Raw genomic sequence first — 19,383 nt, forward strand, 5'->3', positions numbered from 1 at the left:
GAAACAGTGTTTAGCTAAGTTTTTGAAATGTCAGTTGACTTCAAACAAGCTATTGAATAGATAAATCTTGCAAAGAAGCATTGCTAGATAAGATTATAAAAAAGAAAAGAAAAAGGATATGCTAGACCATAGGTTTCATTTATAATATTTTTAAGCAATAGAAAAAAAGAAACCTTGAATCACTGTTAAAAACAAGTTATACTCAAAATTGATAGATGAAAGTGCTGGTTATTTAGATTCAGTCTCTTTAATACACTGATAAACACATTCCCCGTCTAGCAGACAACAGGCTATTCTTCGAGAAAAGATAACTGGTTGCGTATCTCACTGTATAAATCATATGTAAAATGGGTTGACATATGGTAGGTTAAACAGTTAATTTAAATACTTTGGTGTCAAAAGATATGTAAAATTATATACCTGACAAAGCTAAGATACAAAGCTTTCCATTGATGTAATAATTTTTAAAATCGGACATTTAATGACAACAAACTAGCAGTTTAAAAATGGCTTAATTGTATTGTTTTAGCGTAAGAGATACAAATTTAACTCAAAGATAAGGGAAACAACTCATATTTTTTCATTCAATATACTTCAGTTATTTACGTTGGTTATATGAAAAGTGTTTATGGGTGTTTTGTAACATACATTCTAAGTACACCTAGAGAAGATATGTTTTAAACTCAGCACACTTTAGGTAAATGAAAAATGAATGCAAAGTGTCTTTAAAAAACTAGCAGTATTTTAAACACAATACCAAATTAACATGACTTGTTATACTAGGGATTACTGCTTCCCAAAATTAGTTTGTGTAGTGTCTTATGAAAATTAGACATATTCAAAGATTTCCCAGTTTTGATCATTCTGAAGAAGTGTTTCAATATTGGCATTGTACATCTTAAATCTTAGAAGCATGTCTCAAGATTATTTAATAATATGATCTGTGCCATGACAAAACCAACATATGGCTTTGCGACCAGCATGGATCCAGACCAGCCTGTGCATCTATGCAGTCTGATCAGGATCTATGCTTTTCGCTATCAGTTGTTATAGGGTTTGTAAGCTAACAGCATGGTTCCTGATCAGACTGCGCAGATGCTGGTCACAAAACCACTATGTTGGTTTTGTCGCGGCTTTTATGTAGAATTGCTAAAATCATTCCTTAGTTGAGTTGAAATAATAAAAATTGAAGAATGTAATCAGATGAGATTTGTCTAAGCCATGTAAAAATTGACCTTTTCGAAAACCTAGCTAAACACCGTTTTCTAGTGCATTACTGATTCAGCTCAGGAGGATTACACCTTATGCAGTATTCAGTCTTACTACGTAATATTCCTATTTTTCTATTACTATTTATTATGTAATAAAAATTAATAACTGTTCAATGACCATTTATTTTAATCTCAAAATATACAAAAATCTAATTGATAATAAAGACAATCAATATATAAAATAGTAGCACCTGCAATAATAAACAGAGACATTTTCTGAGTAAACTTGTGGTGTTTTAACATTTATTTGTGAAAAAATTGAAATTAAAATGCATAAAAATATTTAAACATCAAATTGTTTTATATCATTTTAAATAAAAAAAGCCAAAACACACTAGTGCTATTACACACCATTGAGGTGAATTCATCAGAGGTAACATCTGGAATAAACAAAAATACCAGAAAACAGTGTTAAGATAGATTTTCTTTGTGAATTATAATGCTATTACTATTTTTGCTCAAAGTAGTGAGAGATGTTTTTTCATTATCACATACCTCAATCATTTTAACAGTGTGATTTACCACATTTGTGATTCAGCATAATTCTGATAGATAAGATACCATAACACAAAGTGACAAACATGTTAATTTTTTATTGATTAGATCTTTGCCAGGGTTTTCAGTGGACTATATAGTTTCTCATATTATTTAATAGCCAAATTATTCAATGTACATATTAAGATCAGTCATTTTCATACTAGACATATTCACATTCAATCTGAAAATTGTGAAAAAGTGAAAATTCAATGAATTACTGATGAGCATGACAGTCTCATGTAACTATGTAAACGTTAATTCAAAGTATTTATTTAGTAAAAAATGGAGACCTTGATCACAGGTAGACAGGTAGACATTTTATTTTATTCCAATAGGCTTTAAAGCCCATGAGGACATAAATCATGCATAATAGCGAACAGTGTATGACATAAACATATATACATAATATCAACAATCATGGAAAAAAAAAGTTTGGAGAAGATCAATTTTGATTGATAAAGTAATTACCAGAACACACAACACAGGTCACATGGGAAGTATCTATTATGATTAATTGGAAAAATAATGTTTTTGTTATACAAAAGGAACAAGTGTATATTTGGTTTAATTTGACATAATTGACAGCTTTAAAAAATGAAAATGAACATTTTGCAAGATGATGACGCAAATTTTCATGATTCTCAAATTGCTGAAAAGAAAAAAAAATGTGACCTTAAATGTATTTTTATTTTATTGCTTTATTTAAATAATAATTCAACAATATTATAAGATTAACATTATTTACTGGTAATAAAGGGATGGAGGGACAAGTGGGAACTGGGAATAAGTTTGAGAACCAGTTCTGGACCAGTTAAAATATTAGACCATTTCTGTCTGTTTTCAAAAATAATTATTTTTCTTGTGAAAAAAGTTGATCTAAAATTGTGCTTAGATCATTCATCTCTCTGTATGCCTCAGAATATCATGGAAAATCAAAATGTCAAATGACATACATGTTATATATGCTTTATTACAAAACATAAAACAAAGAAAAAGTTATGATTAAGATTTTTAAACAAAAATTACTAGAAACAGGGACTCCACCGAGTTTTTTTTGACATGATCATTGATGGGACTAGAAATAAATTTTTTGAGTTTAAAATAAGTTATTCATTTGATGTACAATGTAGGTATAGTCTACAGATCATATGTGTGCAAAATTTAAGATCATTAATTTTGCTCAGTACGCTTTTCGAGAATAATTATTTTAATTGTGTGAAAAATTACCAGAAATTGAAAAGCTTGTAATGCTTTAGACTCAAATCCTGCAAAGAATAGCATAAATATACGATCAATTTATTTCTGAGTATATTTCTGAGTCATCTTTTGCTTATGAGTGACAGTCTGTTTTAGTGCCCCCATGATCTGTTTTAGTGCCCACAGCTTATCATGTACATTTTCAGCTCGACTATTCGAAGAATATGAGAGCTATTGTAGTCGCGTCGGCGTCCGCGACGGCGTCTGCGTTGGTTAAAGTTTTTTGTAAATTCAAATATCTCAATTATTGCTTGAGATATTCAATTGAAACTTACAATACTTACTTATAGTAACAATGTACATCAGATTGACAAGTTGGATAACTCTGTCTACAATATTGACAGAATTATGCCCCTTTTTAACTTAGAAATTTTGGTTAAAGTTTTTTGTAAAGTCAAATATCTCAATTATTGCAACTCTGCCTGCAATATTTGCAGAATTATTTGTTTTGAAACTTACAAATTTTGGTTAAATTCTTCAAAGATATTTACTTGAAACTTTACACATGTACTTAGGGTCATAATTGGAGAGTCATAATTGTTGTATGTCACTGACCAAGTTCCATAACTACTCACATTAAGGCTGATTCATCTCCCCTTTTCTACTTAGTCTCTTGGTTAATGTTTACATGCAAGTTTTACATATCTCAATAACTATTAAAGATATTTATTTAAAACTTCACATATGCATTTAGAATCATAATTGTAGGTCACTGACCAAGATTCATAATTCTATCTTGCATTTAGGCTGATTTTTCTCCCCTTTTTCAACTTATAAATTCCTAGTAAAGTTTTGCTTGTAAGCTGTTATGTCCATAACTACTGAAGAGTTTGTGCCTTTTTGGGACATTTTTATGCATTCATAATAATAAAGCAGTGATTTACTTGATAAAACATCTTAATAACAAGCCTTTGTACCTTTTTCAGTCAATTTTATGTATTCATAGGTAATTATCATTATTATACTCAATAAAACACCCTTATGACAATTTTTGGATAGTCAGTATTGGCTTGACTATTCAAAAATTGTCACAAGGGTGAGTATAATAATGCTATTTACTGACTAAGAATTTACGTTCAAGTTGCATTCCACCTCAGATATTTTCCTACTCGCTTTGAAACAAGTTGAAATTTTATGCACTTCTTTGAGAACATAATAGGACTCTCCCGAAGACCTATAGCCGTAACATGAAGAAAAATTTGGCCCTTTTGTTAATTTAGAAAATGTGACATTATCAAGACTCTTTTGATATCAAACACTTAGAATAGTCGAGCATGCTGTCCTACCGACAGCTCTTGTTGTAAGATATATTTAAAATTTAAGGCTTTTGGCTTTTGGACCTTGTGGAGTTACTTTGATACACTTTTAGATTGTGTTTTTACGTGTTCTAAGTAATACTTAGATTATGATAATGATTTTACATATATCGTATTGTACATTTTTGTTATCAAATTCTTTGGACCAAACCACAAACAGTATATCATACTTGAATGTTGATTTATCAGTCCTAAACATAAAGGACATGTTAGCAAAAAAAGTATTCAGATAGATTTATATATAATGATTACTGATTTTACAAATTTACACATATTTTGCTAATCTGTTTTGAAGCAAAAAGCCAAAATGTTTTTTTTGCAATTTGCTGCATATTTGTTGCTGTTGTTGTGCAAAAAATTAAATTGAGCCCATTATTCAAATTTTTTTTAAAAGTTATGAACTTGAAATTTGGATTACTTTTACAAGGCTTTTCAACCTTTAACTTGGCTATTCAACCTTTTACTAACCTTTTACTAGGCTATTCAACTTTTTACTAGGCTATTCAACCGTTACTAGGCTATATAACCTTTTACTAGGCTATTCAAGCTTTTACTAGGTTACTTAACCTTTTACTAGGTTATTCAACCTTTAGCTAAGATATTCAACCTTTAACTAAGATATTCAGTCTTTTATAATACCGGTTTATTAAACAGTTGACCAGGATATTTTACTAAGATATTTTTAACATTTTACAAGGAACTTTTTATTGCCATGGCCTGTCATCTTATAACTTTTAAAGCTATATGTGCTACTGAGGTGGTGTTGGTAAATTTCACAAGGCACATTGAATTTACCAGGGCACAGTTTAGCTATCACATCATTCCGTTCTACAGAATTTGATTAAAAATAGACTGAATTTTCTCCAGTTCAAAAAGTAGTAAACAATGTGGATCAGACAATGCTGTGCATGAAATTATCAAGATCTGTTGTAGTAATTGAATCTGCTGGTAATAAATTTTCTATGTATGCTGCAAGCTGAGAAATCCCAGGTAGTGCCAAAAAATGACCACAATTGATTACATTTTGCAAATTATAGCAATGTAATAGTATTTCAACATTTTGATATGTCATACAAAATGGTTATGTTATAATTAGTTTAAACATAAACATAAATTGACAATCCTTTTTGTTAAAGTAGGAATGTGGAATGGTTATTTCAATGTGTGTGAAACATGTGCCTGACTGTATGTGATACAACTAATAATAGGAATAATAATAAAAAGGTTATTACAGAAGGTTACACATTTAGACATATACAGATTTATTTACATTGCAGCCTTTTAATGAAACCATTTCAATCTAAGAATCTGAAAATAATACATGCAAAAAAGACAATGGTTAACACAGTCTTAATATACATGTATATCTTAATACATATACTGAAGCACTGGTGTAACCCTCCAGGAATGATGGTTAGGAAACTACCCGCCTATATGACTGAAATACTGTTGGGAAAAGGCCTAAAAATAAACAAACCAAAACATATACTTAACATTCATACAATTCATTCCGTCAAGAACTATCATTACACACAATTACTTTCTTTCAGTGCATCATTTCAATCTGTAATTAACAAAGTTAAAACTAAGGGCATTTTATAGTAAGAATTCAAATTAATAAGAAAAATAAAGTTAAGAATATAATGATCTTATCTTGAACATATTATACACAACGGACCAAACTAAAGTTGATTGAATAAATATTTCTTGAAACTATTTTTAAATATTCCCTTCAACATGTAATTGTCAGCGGTATGGAATTACAAATAATCATGACACAAATTAATTTCTGTGAGATTTTAATCTTAGATTATATACTTTTGATTATTAGATATGGACACCAGTGTGAAAAATACATCTTGAAAGGCAATATTTTAATCTTGTGTATAAATTTTCAGATTGTTTTCTCATTTTAAAGCATAGAATAAAATTCTAGTTTATAAAATTTATATACAGTATATATAAATTTAATTTCTTTTACCTATTTATTACACAAATATTTAAACATAGGAATAAGGTATGCATTATTAAATAGCATGCAAGATTCCTTATTTAATAAGTACTTTATTCGCCTAAAGAAGTTGAATTATTTACAAACATCATTTACCCGACGATGTAAATTAAATGTATTTTCCACATTAATAAAAAGCAGCTTTTGTGATACTAAATTGTGAAGAGTGGAGTTTTCAAATTCATTGTTTTTGCATTCTTTGGTTTTTGTCTACTACCAACTAGCATTGAATAAGACTTTTAAGGGGGCAAAAACCTGACTTTATTTTACACTTAATAATCATTTGAACATAAACAACATATTGACCATCCTTCCTGATGTTTAAAAAGGAATGGTAATTTCAATGTTGATAACACATAGAAATCTGTTATTTCTCAGTTCGCATCACACATAGAAAATTATTATCATCGTTATTTAATACATTGTACTGTTTTGTTCCATTACAACAATGTAGGTAGAAATTTAGGATGGTAGCTACATGTTGTATAATCCTCTGAATATTTCTTTGATATTGATTATTATTGAACTAATAACTATTGTTTTATGACCATTTTGAAGGTCAAAATCAAGGCCATTTTCAAATGAAATATTTTAGGAAAAAACATGTTTATTTATTGATTGCTTTTGAAACACTGCAATAAATACTTAAATAGTGCTTAGAGCAATCCACAAATAAATCATACGTGGGCAAGTGTGACAAACATGATCTGATATATCATAATTGTTATTATATTTATATAGCAGATAATAAAATATTTTATAGAACAAAATATTATTAAGTCATCATACACTGCAGTAAATGTTCATACATAATCTCTTAGAACTTTTTCAACATTTTAAAGCACTATAGTATTGGAATAAGATATCCAAATAATACATTTCTATTGCTTTTATCAAAGTATTTGAAATACTAATGGCAATTGTTGACCAATTCCCTTGAAAAATCCCTTATAATTTATGTTAATTTGTCTGTGAATTAGAATTACCCTGATATTAGATTGTTATCCGCATTCAAAAGCCCAAAATTTTTGTTTTTCTTATTTAGATCATTTTCTTGTCATTATAAATGTTGATTAAGAATAAGGACCAGGAAAAGGGAAATTACTTGGAAATATATATTGTTAAATTAAGAAAATTACAATATTATGAAAATCTTGTAGCTGTCTGTATCATACTGAGTAAAATTTGAAACATGTTCATTACATCTAGATTTTAACAAATTCTAAAATTGTTTGAATGATATATAAGAATAAAAACATCATCTCTAGGAGCTGAATTTGATTATTTCTAAGGAATGATGTTAAGTTGACTATGTATCAATATGGTTTGGACTTTAAATAAAAAAATTTTTAGTTTTGACATACACTTATTTATTCAGCGTAATCGATAAAAATAATTTTTTGGTCACAATTTGAAGAGACTAATACTGGCTACCAAGATTGTTTAACCAAAAGAAGTCAAAGACAACACTGGCTTTTAGTTATGATTTTCACTTCAGCATTTTAACATTATGGTATACATTAATTACAACTTAAATGGAAGCACTTTAAATTGCAAATTGATTAAATTAAGATAGTAAATTGAGTCAACATATATTATTATTTTAGTCATACAATATAAATGTTCCCATTATTGTAACATGTTGTTATCACAAGTTTTATCTATTACAGGTATCATAATGGCATATATCAGATACAACAAGACAGGGACTACTCTATGTATCCCAGACCCAGTACCGCTAGATGATGACGTTACTTCAAGTCAAGACTTCAATGTGATGAGCTCACCTAGAGAATGTGCGCCTTCTGTCAGTTCAAATATCCCACCGCCAGCAGCTGGTCTACATGTCAAACATAACCATTTAGCCTTGATTACTGCTGGTAATAACAAATCAACCCAACAAGTTCCACAATCAAATGGAGTATCTGTGCTAAAGAGGCAAAACCAAACGTACATACCATATGTACCATCAAACAGTAAGGTACCAAAACTCTCCAACCCTCCAAACCCAAAATACAACTTAATGACTATCAATGATGCATCAATGAACAAGACTACTAGTGTATCAGGAATGGCATTTCTCTTGAAGTCTCAGGGTCTGGCAACACCAAATAAACTTGTCAAGGATATCCCAAACTTACCACAGACTGGACCCCAATTTATCCCTGCTAGTGACAAACCAAAAGTGAACATTTCATGGCTACCAAAGCAAATGTTTCAGAGTGGACACAGTTCAGTTAATCGGACATTTCAACACTCAAGCTCCACTATGTCTGTATCAACTCTAGACAAAAATTCTTCAGTGCAATGGAGGCACTATGGGATTGGACAGTCTGCCCAGTCGCATGGTGTAAATCAATACAGGCCATCATTTTCTTCAGAAGGAATGAGTAGTATTAGTGATAACCCCTTCCACAGACAGAACCTTGTGACATCAACCCCTAAAGCCCCTCCACAATATAAACTTATGCCAAGGAAACCTGTTACACCTGTACACTTAGTTAGAAATAAACATTTCACTGTGCCAAATAACTGTGCTGCTAACTTGTCCCCAGTGCCAGCAATTCCTCTTGGATCTAAAGTCATAGAAAATGGTGAGCATATCCAGAAAGAAATAAATTCATGTGCTGTTAATGTGTACAAATCACCAGAGGAATTGTCAAACCAAAAACCAACTTGTGCCGTTAGACGTATTTCCTTCAGTCCTGAAAAGAACAGAGAACGAGTACCATTGGATAACATTAACCTGAACGCCTATGCTGAGTCTCTAACAGCTGTGGAGCAAGTAGTTAATATGGATGATGCTCTTCTACAGGAAGTTGATAGATACATTGAACATATGATGGTGAAAAAGGATGAAAATATGTTTGATATTTGTGACCAACTGAAGTACATTAAACCATATGTGATCTCAGGGTGGATCTCCAGCACGTATTTGTTAGCATTAATGCAGAAATCAAATCTTGTGAACGAAATGTTTGACAATGCCTTGGACAATGTAGGAGATATCCGAGCTGAAGTTGTAAAGAACTGTCGTAAGACCACGCCTTCTATCCTTGCCCGAGATCTCGTGTTCCGCCTCTTCACACTTGATCAGTTGAATGGCTTAAACCTTCAAAAGTTGTCGAAAAACAAGATGTCAGCCATACGTAGGTGTGTTAAGAAACATTTCCCTGACTTTAATATGAAGTGCTGGAAGAAGAAGTGTATCCCACAGATCAAAGCATCCCTGCTTACTCTGTTTAGACATAGAGTGAAACATGTTCAAGAGTTTTGGATGTCTCATAGCAACAGTCAACCCCTAGACCTAACCAAAGTTGTGTAAAGAATAGACTCGAAATAGCAGTATAAAAGAGTTACAAAAATGATATGACAGCAGTATAATGTGGGATTTCATTGTATCTCTCTGAAACCTTAGTGCAACCAAGATAGAAACTGTGTACGGACTGGAGACTGAATTAAACTAGAATTATTAATACATTAAATTGAAATTGATTAACTTGAGGGATATAAATTTTATGAGGGAATTAAATTGTTTTTCTCAATAAAATTTCATTACTTTTTCATAATTGATGATATTGGTCTGTGTAAAACATTGATGATATTGCTTTGTGTAAGACATGATTATATTAAGTATTCATTATGGTGTATTGTATGTATGACTGAAATTACATTTTATTATTAAAAAAAGTGTTTAAATTCAAAAATTTAAATTTTATAAATTGGTAGCCCTTTGGATCGGGAAAAAAGAGATAAAAAAGGTTGTTTTAAAGTATTGGGAAAACTTTTTTATTTTTTTCAGGGGTAAAAAAATGATGGTTTTTTTGAAAAGAAAAATGCTTGTTTTTAAGTTATAAAACTGTAAGGAAAGTGTTAATTGCGATTTTGATTGTTTTTTTGAGAGATTTTAAAAAAAATTTTTCATATGTATAAATATTATGTTGATGTGTATTTAACTAGTAGATGACTGTTTCAAGGGAAATCATCGGGCATTGGCCCAACAAAAGTGCTTTTAGATTTTGTTATAAGTTATGACATAAAATAAATAGTTTGTTCTATGTAAGTATTATATGTATAAGAGTTATAAAGTTCATATATTAAAATGTTTTATAGTTTATCTTGTGTATTGTCTTCCTTCTTCCCCTTACTTATATTTGAAGAAATTTTATATCTTTTATAATAGAATACAAGAATTTGTTTAAGTGTTGAACCTCTCATTCTACAATTATCTAAATTCTGTGTTGGTAATTTTCATGACAGCTCTTTGTTAATTTGACTGGTCCAACTTTTCAGTAGTTTTACAATCTCAAAAAGCAAATAAATTGTTTTCCCATATTAAGAAAAAATTCAACAGCACCCCCCCCCCCCAACAGAACCTAAATAGTTAAGCCTCTTAGCTCAATAGAGAGTTCACGGGATTATCATACAACATGACAAATTCTGACACCATTTCAATTAAGAATTTCAAAACAGTTATTTGTATCTCATTTGAGTGTTATTTTACCCTTTAAAGTAACACTTTAAAACTTTGAAAATGATTAATAATTATTACCCCACCAAATTCCCAATTCCAGGCAAGAGAAAGGTTTTGACAAAATTATACCCCTATTTGACTTAGATATTTATTAAAAAAAATTGTATTAACCCATTGTTTTGACATATACCATTTGACATATTACTATGAAACTAAATTAGTTCAATTTTAAAACATAATTTGTTGTACTTTTAAGATGCATAAAGCTATCAATCTGGTGCAAAAATTAATTGTTTGAATTTTAGAATACTGAAAGCTTATTTGAAATAAATGTTCTTAGCGAATGAGACATGCATGAAATTATTGCTATAAAGATAAAACCAGAATAATATTTTGCCCTGTAACATTGTTTTCTATTTCTTCTCTCTTTCAAGAATGGGCCATATAATTATGGACATTAAAAATTGAGTATAATGTCACTAACAGAGGCATCAATGTTATGTACAATAGACCATTATAGTATGGAACAAATAAAATTGGTTGGGTAAAATTTTGTACTTTAAATAGTCAAGCTGGATATCTTTTAGACAGCTCTTGTTCACGAGCAAACCTTAACAATAGTCAAATACACTGTTGACAGCTGTTGTTTCAAGGAAACAGTTTATTATAAACTGAGTTATAAAAAAAAAGTGTGCACATGGTTCCTGTGTAATTACATAGACTTTTAAAAGCAAGATATAGGCATATTTGATATCAAAATTTGCAAAAATGTACCAACAACTTAAGATTTAACACTTATGTCCAGTTATGAGACACCTGATTACTCTGTACTGTCCCACTTTGTCTATTGATCAAAGTGAATGTTTTGACCATATTGGCCAGATATACTATGTCTTGTCGAGTTGGAAATTTCCAAAATTTCTAGTCTACATAGTACATTCCATTGGGTCTGAGAATGAAAAACAAAGCAGCCTACTTGATTGTTTAAAATTTACTGAATTTTTATTTACCCTCGTCGGTTATCATCATTACATAAACCTCAAAACTTATCCTGTGTTGATTGTTTGTTCCACTTTATTAATTTCTTAGTTAATATACCCTATTAAAAAATATGGAAAAATAAGTAAATGTAAAAGTGATTATACATTCCCTTTGATCATAGATTGACAACAATGCAGCCTTTATGTTAATTTGAATTTAATTGAATTTCAATTTACCATATACATTATTATTATTATCATTATTATTATTATTATTATTATTATTGTTATTATTATTATTATTATTATTATTATTAAGAAAATATGGAAAATGAGTAAATATTAAAAGTAAGGATTTCAGTTTTGTCTTATGATTTGATGATCACAATAGTTCATCTCATAGATGTGAAATTAAAAAGAAAACAACAAAAAAAAAAGTTAAGATACTGTTTTTATTAAACTTTAACTCTGTACTCACTGAAGTAACTGTGAGTAACCTTTGACCCCAGTATTATATGGAGACAGGCCAGTCTGCACTTGTATAAAGACTGATCAGACTCTAAATTTGTTGGTAGCCCAGTTTTATGTATTTTATTCTTGAATTCCTTAAAATTTGCATAGTCTGTTCCAAATTCAAGTTGGGCAAATCTGTTATATAAATTCAGTTGGTCTAGTATAAAGATATGATCTACCAGACGGCTGTCTTAGTTGTACATGTAGCTGGCAGAGAAATGAAAGGTTTTAAAATCAAAGGAAAAGATGGCTGACATTAATTTTATAATTGATCCACAATAACACACATCTGCACTTAAATTATGGATTTTCTGTCATTTGAAGTCAATATGTGATTATCCAATTATGAGAATTTAATTTACTTAGGAATCAATTTTGAATTGCAATGACATAATTTTTTTATTACAAATGAATGGTCTGTTTTGAGACACATAATTGTTGTAGTAATTAAGGTACTATACAAATAACATGACATGTGAATGGAGAAGTTAAACTTAGCTATATAAGATGTCTTTTTTACAAACGTCCACATAGGAGTGTCCATGGCCGAGTGGTTAAGGCTGTTGATTTCAAACAACTTGACCTCTCACTGCTGTGGGATCGAACCCTGCCAGGGACTTGGATTTTTCCATGTGAGGAAGCTATCCAGTTTAAGTCTACAGAATGTTGGTGGTTCTACATAGGTGCATGTTTGTGCCAGAAATAATGCATGGATGACCCCCTGAGGTCTTCCTGTACCAGAAAAGCTGGAGAGCTGCCATATGACCTATACTGTATTGCCAATGGTTGCGACCCAACAACATCATCATAGTCTTTAATTAACATATTGTATAGTAAGTCTGGAGCTGTATTGCTGAAGATATAAGTTAATATAATGTCACTTCATAGGAAATAAATACATTTGTTAAATGATTGCTTCTTTAGGTTCCAATTGTACCAAATTTGTTTTTAGTTATTTCATGTGATGAAGCTATCCAGCTCGTTAGATTTATCCATGATGCATGGAGAGGCACCAGAATTATTTTTAACAGGTAGAGCTGGAAAGTTAGTTACCAGTAATGACCTTTGCAGTGATAATGTGACTTGAGCCGTCATTGCAAAAGGAAAACAAAATACTGTCTTGATGCTAAAAAGGTTATGAAATTTTGTTGTGATTATGAAACATAACCTTGTTGTCATTAATGATTCTGAGGGATCACTCTTTCTCCAGATATTTAAAATATACAGCACAACAGCAGGTGTCAAGTGCTGTGAAGCAACTGTAAAAGTTGCCCCAATTACTTCACTTCAGTGTTTTCTGGTCCTTTGACATCATTGGTTCTGGCACTTTTAATTGTTGAAAATTGAGTCCCGCTCTAGCCAGTGCAAGGTGGTGGAGGGATGTTACTCTTTTTCCCTCATGTACAGACTCTTTTAAACCGAGTCTGGAATTTTCATGTTATTTTGTTGTGGTTAATGCTCTTTGGGGAGTATCCAACCTCCTGATATTCACTAAACATTTTGTTTAATTGTTTTTCAGAACAAGTAATAGCAAATGTGATGAGCTAGTTGACGAGGTGTTTGAGGAACTTATAGCTGATGAGGATGACAGTATGATTATTATTTGAGCCGCGTCACGACAAAACCAACATAATGTGTTTGCAACCAGCATGGATCAAGACCAGCCTGCGCATCCGCTCAGTCTGATCAGGATCCATGCTGTTTGCCTATAACAAGTAAAGAAACTGATAGCGAACAGCATGGATCCTGATCAGACTGGGCAGATGCGCAGGCTGGTCTGGATCCATGCTGGTCGCAAACGCATTACGTTGGTTTGTCGTGACTGGCTCATTTAATTTTACATCATTATTTAAATATTTAAATTATTTTATGAATAATATTACATTTGTTAATATTTGATGGAATATTATATTTCGTAGGCATGTATGCTGTTCATAAGTCAGAATAATGATTACAATTTAACAAGAAATGGTTATAGTAAGTACGGAGGTAGAAGGTTTCAAGGGCATCACTTCTTGTGAAAAAAAAGTCCAGGTTGTCTGTAATGATTTCTAGGTTGATATTATTAGTTATTTTACCAGAATTTCTCATAATTATGTATGAATTGTAAATCAGGTAAAATATTTCAATGAAAACAACAACAAAGTTGTCAAAGAGTGTGACTTAACTGGTATGTATGATATAACTGTATATCATAAATGAAATATATTGTGAAGTATTACCAATAAGATATATTTATTTTTATTACAGTGGTACATTCAAAAACATTAGATGTATTAGGGAGGGATCTTCTCCTGCCTAAGACTTGCGGTAGAGTTTTAGATACAACTTTTAGTCACTTGTGCTGTCAGGTATGTATATTCCTCTTGATTAAGATTGATGCATAAATCATTTTTCACTTGTGCAGTCCTCTTTATTAAGACAGTCAGCTGAAATTTCAATAGTAATTACAAGCTGCCCTTTGCATTTACTGTCAGAAGTTAAGATACTATTCAATAACAGTGGCACCTCAACTTTGCAACACAAACTAGAAATTGACCACATGCATTGTGACTTGAACCCAGCTAGATAATATAATATCTTCTTAGTATAATTTATAATAAAAAAAATGTTTTACTATGTATTTTGACAACAAAGGTATTTATGTTTGAGCCGCTTCTTGACAAAACCAACATAGTGTGTTTGCGACCAGCATGGATCCAGACCAGCCTACGCATCCGAGTAGTCTGATCAGGATCCATGCTGTTCGCTTACCAACTCTATTTCAAGTTGAGAAACTGAAAGCGAACAGCATGGATCCTGATCAGACTGCCCGGATACGCAGGCTGGTCTGGTTCCATGCTGGTCGCCAACGCACTATGTTGGTTTTGTTGTGACGCGGCTCATTTATATTTCATACACAGGCACTAGGGGCTATAGATTATCTGGAAATTAGTCAAAACTTTGATTCTGTGATTATACGCAATATACCCAAGATGACCTTGAAACAAAAATCAGAGGCCAAGCGGTTTATAGTGATGATAGATACATTTTATGATAACAAGGTAAGTTTTATAAGTGAATCAAATGTATTCTGCATAATCTATATATTGGAAATTTGAAACATTACAAGGAGTGATTTCTGAAAAACAAGTTTGATATTTTGTTTTCTTCCTTTATTTACCTAGATGAAGTCTGTAATTATAATTATATAAAAATAATAATTGTATTAAAAACATTGAGACCAGTAGCATCATGTGAATGTGTTTATAATGTGAATGTATTTATAATGTGAATGTGTTTATGATGTGAATATGTTTATATTGTGAATGTGTTTATAATGTGAATCTGTTTATGATGTAAGCATTTTGACATTGGTGATGTGAATATTTTAGGTAAGAGTTGTATGTTCAGCAGAATCACTACCACAGGACCTGTTCACTAAAGGTACGCAGACATTGAGAGAGGAAGACAGGAATAGAATGTTGATGGATGATCTAGGATTAAAGGCGGTAAGATATTTTAATAAAAAAGAAATAATTCTAAAAAATAGTTAAAGGGATTCCATTGAGGTTTTTGTGTAGCACAAAGTATGGTCTATTTGTCTGTCACAAAACTTGTCTAAACAACTCAAAAACTACTGGTTTAATTTCATACAAACCTTACAGGAATAATAAGTTCCAAGTTTAGTTGTGTGCAGCTTCTTCATTTTCCAGTTTTATGATTTTTGTCAGAGATATGGCTCATTACAATTTTTAGCTCGACTATTCGCAGAATAATCAAGCTAATGCAGTCACCCATTTGTCGGCGTTGGCGTCCCTGTGGTTAAGTTTTTGCTTGTAAGCTGGTAGCTCCATAACTACTGAAGGGAATGGATTGAAACTTCACACATGTGTTCTCTATGATTATCTAACATTATTGGCACAAGTCCCATAACTCTGATTTGCTTTTATGCATAATTATGCCCCTTTTCCGACTTGGAAATTCTTGGGTAAGTTTTTTCGTGTAAGCTGGTATCTCCATAATTACTGAAGGGAATGGATTGAAACTTCACACACTTGTTCTCTGTGATTATCTTAAATGACTGGCACATGTCCCATAACTCTGGTTTGCTTTTTTGCATAATAATGCCCCTTTTTAAACTTAGAAATCCTTGGTTAAGTTTTTGTGTGTAAGCTGGTATCTCCATAACTACTGAAGGGAATGGATTGAAACTCCACACACTTGTTCTCTGTGATTATTGTATATGATTGGCACAAGTCCCATAACTCTGATTTTTCTTTTTTTCATAATAACTACTGAAGGGGTTGTGCCTTTTTTGGGACAATTTTATGCTTTCATAATAATAATGCAGTGATTTACTCGATAAAACATCTTAATAACAAGCTTTATACCTTTTTGGACAATTTTTGTATTCATATACGTAAGCATTATTATACTCGATGAAACACCCTTGTGACAACTTTTTGAATAGTCGAGCGTAACTGTTCTCTGACAGTTCTTGTTATTTATAAAGTCTATCAAGACTACTTCTCTTTTACTACAAATGCAATATGAAAGAAGTGCTACAGCATTAATGGGTACCTCAAGAACTTGTGCATATTTTACGAGTTTTTTCTGTTAAATAATCTTTGGCAGAGTTTTGGCTCTTAAATTGAAAGGAAATTTAGCCTGTTCATGATTTTTGTGTTGCCTGCTACACAGTAGTTACAACATGCTACAAAGTATAGGTGACATATAGGGAAGAAACTGATCAATCACCTCTCATTTGGCTATCATCAGGCAACACATGATCACTGATAAAGTGTAGAATGACCAACTTGCTGTATTTCTATATATGGTATAAATTAATGCTTCATTGTATTTTGATTCCCTTTTATAAACAGATACAACATAATACATACAAATTTATTATTATTGATGGAACAAAACATTATGTGTATCCTCTTAATTATGAAGTTATTATTATGTAGTATAAAATAGCAAGAATTTTCAAATTAATACACACATATTTCAAAAGTAACGAATATAATTGATTTTACATAATTAAATTTTCACTCAATTTTTGCATTATAATTTTCCTTATTTTGAAAATTACAAATTTTAATTATAAACCAACAGGATTCGGAGTCATCTGAAGCTAGCATATTTACGGGAGAGGAGGAGTTGTTTGCGTTTGAGAGGACAGTGTCTCGACTAACTGAGATGCAGACGGAAAATTACTGGAATTGCAGACAGCCGTACTTGGACTCTTGATGATAGCTTATTATTAGGAAAATGTTATTTTAGATGACCATATTAGAACTATTTTAACCAAATGATAGCTACATAGTTTTGATATAAAAAAAACTGACCAAGAACTTGTAACTTATGCTTGTGTTACAATCAGTTTTAATAGAATTATTTTTGGAAGGATTTTGGATTAGGCCCAAAATTGTTTTTTATATATAAAATTTGTTTTTACCATCAAACTTTATTTACAGAATGAAAGAAAATTTGGCATTAATTTTAATTGATTAATGGTTGGTTATAGAAATTTGACCCACCTCTCAAAAAATTTACCATCTGAACAATTGCTCTTAATTATGTCTCCCCCACCTCGGGGGGAGACATATTGTTTTTGCCCTGTCCGTCCGTCCGTCAGTCCGTCCGTCCGTCAGTCCGTCCGTCCATTCTTCGTTTCCGGACGATAACTAGAGTTCCTTTTGACCTACAGCTCTCAAACTTCATAGGATGAATGGTCTTATTGAGCAGATGATCCCTATTGTTTTTGGGTCAGTAGTTCAAAGGTCAAGGTCACAGTGACCGTTGGTCAATTTCTCGTTTCCGGATGATAACTAGAGTTCCTTTTGACCTACAGCCCTCAAACTTCATAGGATGATTGGTCTTATAGAGCTGATGATCCCTATTGTTTTTGGGGTCAGTAGGTCAAAGGTCAAGGTCACACTGACCGTTGGTCAATTTCTCGTTTCCGATGATAACTAGAGTTCCTTTAGACCTACAGACCTCAAACTTCATAGGATGATTGGTCTTATTGAGCAGATGATCCCTATTGTTTTTGGGGTCAGTAGTTCAAAGGTCAAGGTCACAGTGACCATTGGTCAATTTCTCGTTTTCCGGATGATAACTAGAGTTCCTTTTGACCTACAGCCCTCAAAAACTTCATAGGATGATTGGTCTTATAGAGCAGATGATCCCTATTGTTTTTGGGGTCAGTAGGTCAAAGGTCAAGGTCACAGTGACCGTTGGTCAATTCTCATTTCCGGATGAATAACTAGAGTTCCTTTTGACCTACAACCCTCAAACTTCATAGGATGATTGGTCTTATTAATCAAATGATCCCTATTGTTTTTAATGGTCAGTAGGTCAAAGGTCAAGGTCACAGCGACGCGTTGGTTAATTTCTCCTTTCGGATGATAACTAGAGTTCCTTTAGACCCTACAACCCTCAAACTTCATAGGATGATTGGTCTTATTGAGCAGATGATCCCTCTTGTTTATGGGGTCAGTAGGTCAAAGGTTAAGGTCACAGTGAACCATTGGTCATTTTCTCATTTCCGGATGATAACTAGATTCTTATCAGTGAGGACATTTAACTATTATGATATATCAGTGATATATCAGTTGTCTGGTTTTATATACTCTGTCTTTTTTTTTGATCTTTCCACCCTTATGCGGTCATTTCTTCCCAGCTGCGCGTTCATGCTACATGGTCACAGCAAAGTGTATTACACGCATTGTTTTGTTTGCTGATGATAACTACAAATTCCTACTAGCGAGTGAGTTTTCATGCAATATGTAAAGTATATAGTATATCACTTTCTATTTCTTGTTAACTATTACTAATAGTATACATACATGCATGGCACCATTCAGACTATGTACATATTTATTGGTATTGCGTTACAACTTTCAAGTATCATCAAAATCCTTCAAAGGGTTGAAGAGTTATGGAGCAGACACAATTTCCTTTAATTTCGTTTGTGAAACTATATATGATATGACATTCAAGTGTCAAGTAGACCTTGACCTTGGAACCAGCCATA

The 19,383-nt window shown here is 31.8% G+C and overlaps 1 protein-coding gene across 1 annotated transcript in view; it reads left to right on the forward strand.

The window, feature by feature from the left end:
• LOC132752115 (AFG1-like ATPase) overlaps positions 1 to 17,917 on the forward strand; it is a 36,918-nt gene extending 19,001 nt beyond the window's left edge. The window contains exons 9-13 of the mRNA XM_060742395.1: positions 13,879 to 13,949; positions 14,610 to 14,710; positions 15,263 to 15,403; positions 15,734 to 15,850; positions 17,460 to 17,917. Coding sequence (XP_060598378.1) covers positions 13,879 to 13,949; positions 14,610 to 14,710; positions 15,263 to 15,403; positions 15,734 to 15,850; positions 17,460 to 17,594 — 565 coding nt within the window. The 3' untranslated portion in view covers positions 17,595 to 17,917. The remainder of the gene's footprint in view (positions 1 to 13,878; positions 13,950 to 14,609; positions 14,711 to 15,262; positions 15,404 to 15,733; positions 15,851 to 17,459) is intronic.
• Positions 17,918 to 19,383: the final 1,466 nt, after the last annotated feature.

The sequence above is a fragment of the Ruditapes philippinarum genome, unplaced genomic scaffold, assembly GCF_026571515.1.
Source record: "Ruditapes philippinarum isolate M1 unplaced genomic scaffold, ASM2657151v2 ctg3318_1_1_1_1, whole genome shotgun sequence".
In the NCBI taxonomy this organism is placed as follows: Eukaryota; Metazoa; Mollusca; class Bivalvia; order Venerida; family Veneridae; genus Ruditapes; species Ruditapes philippinarum.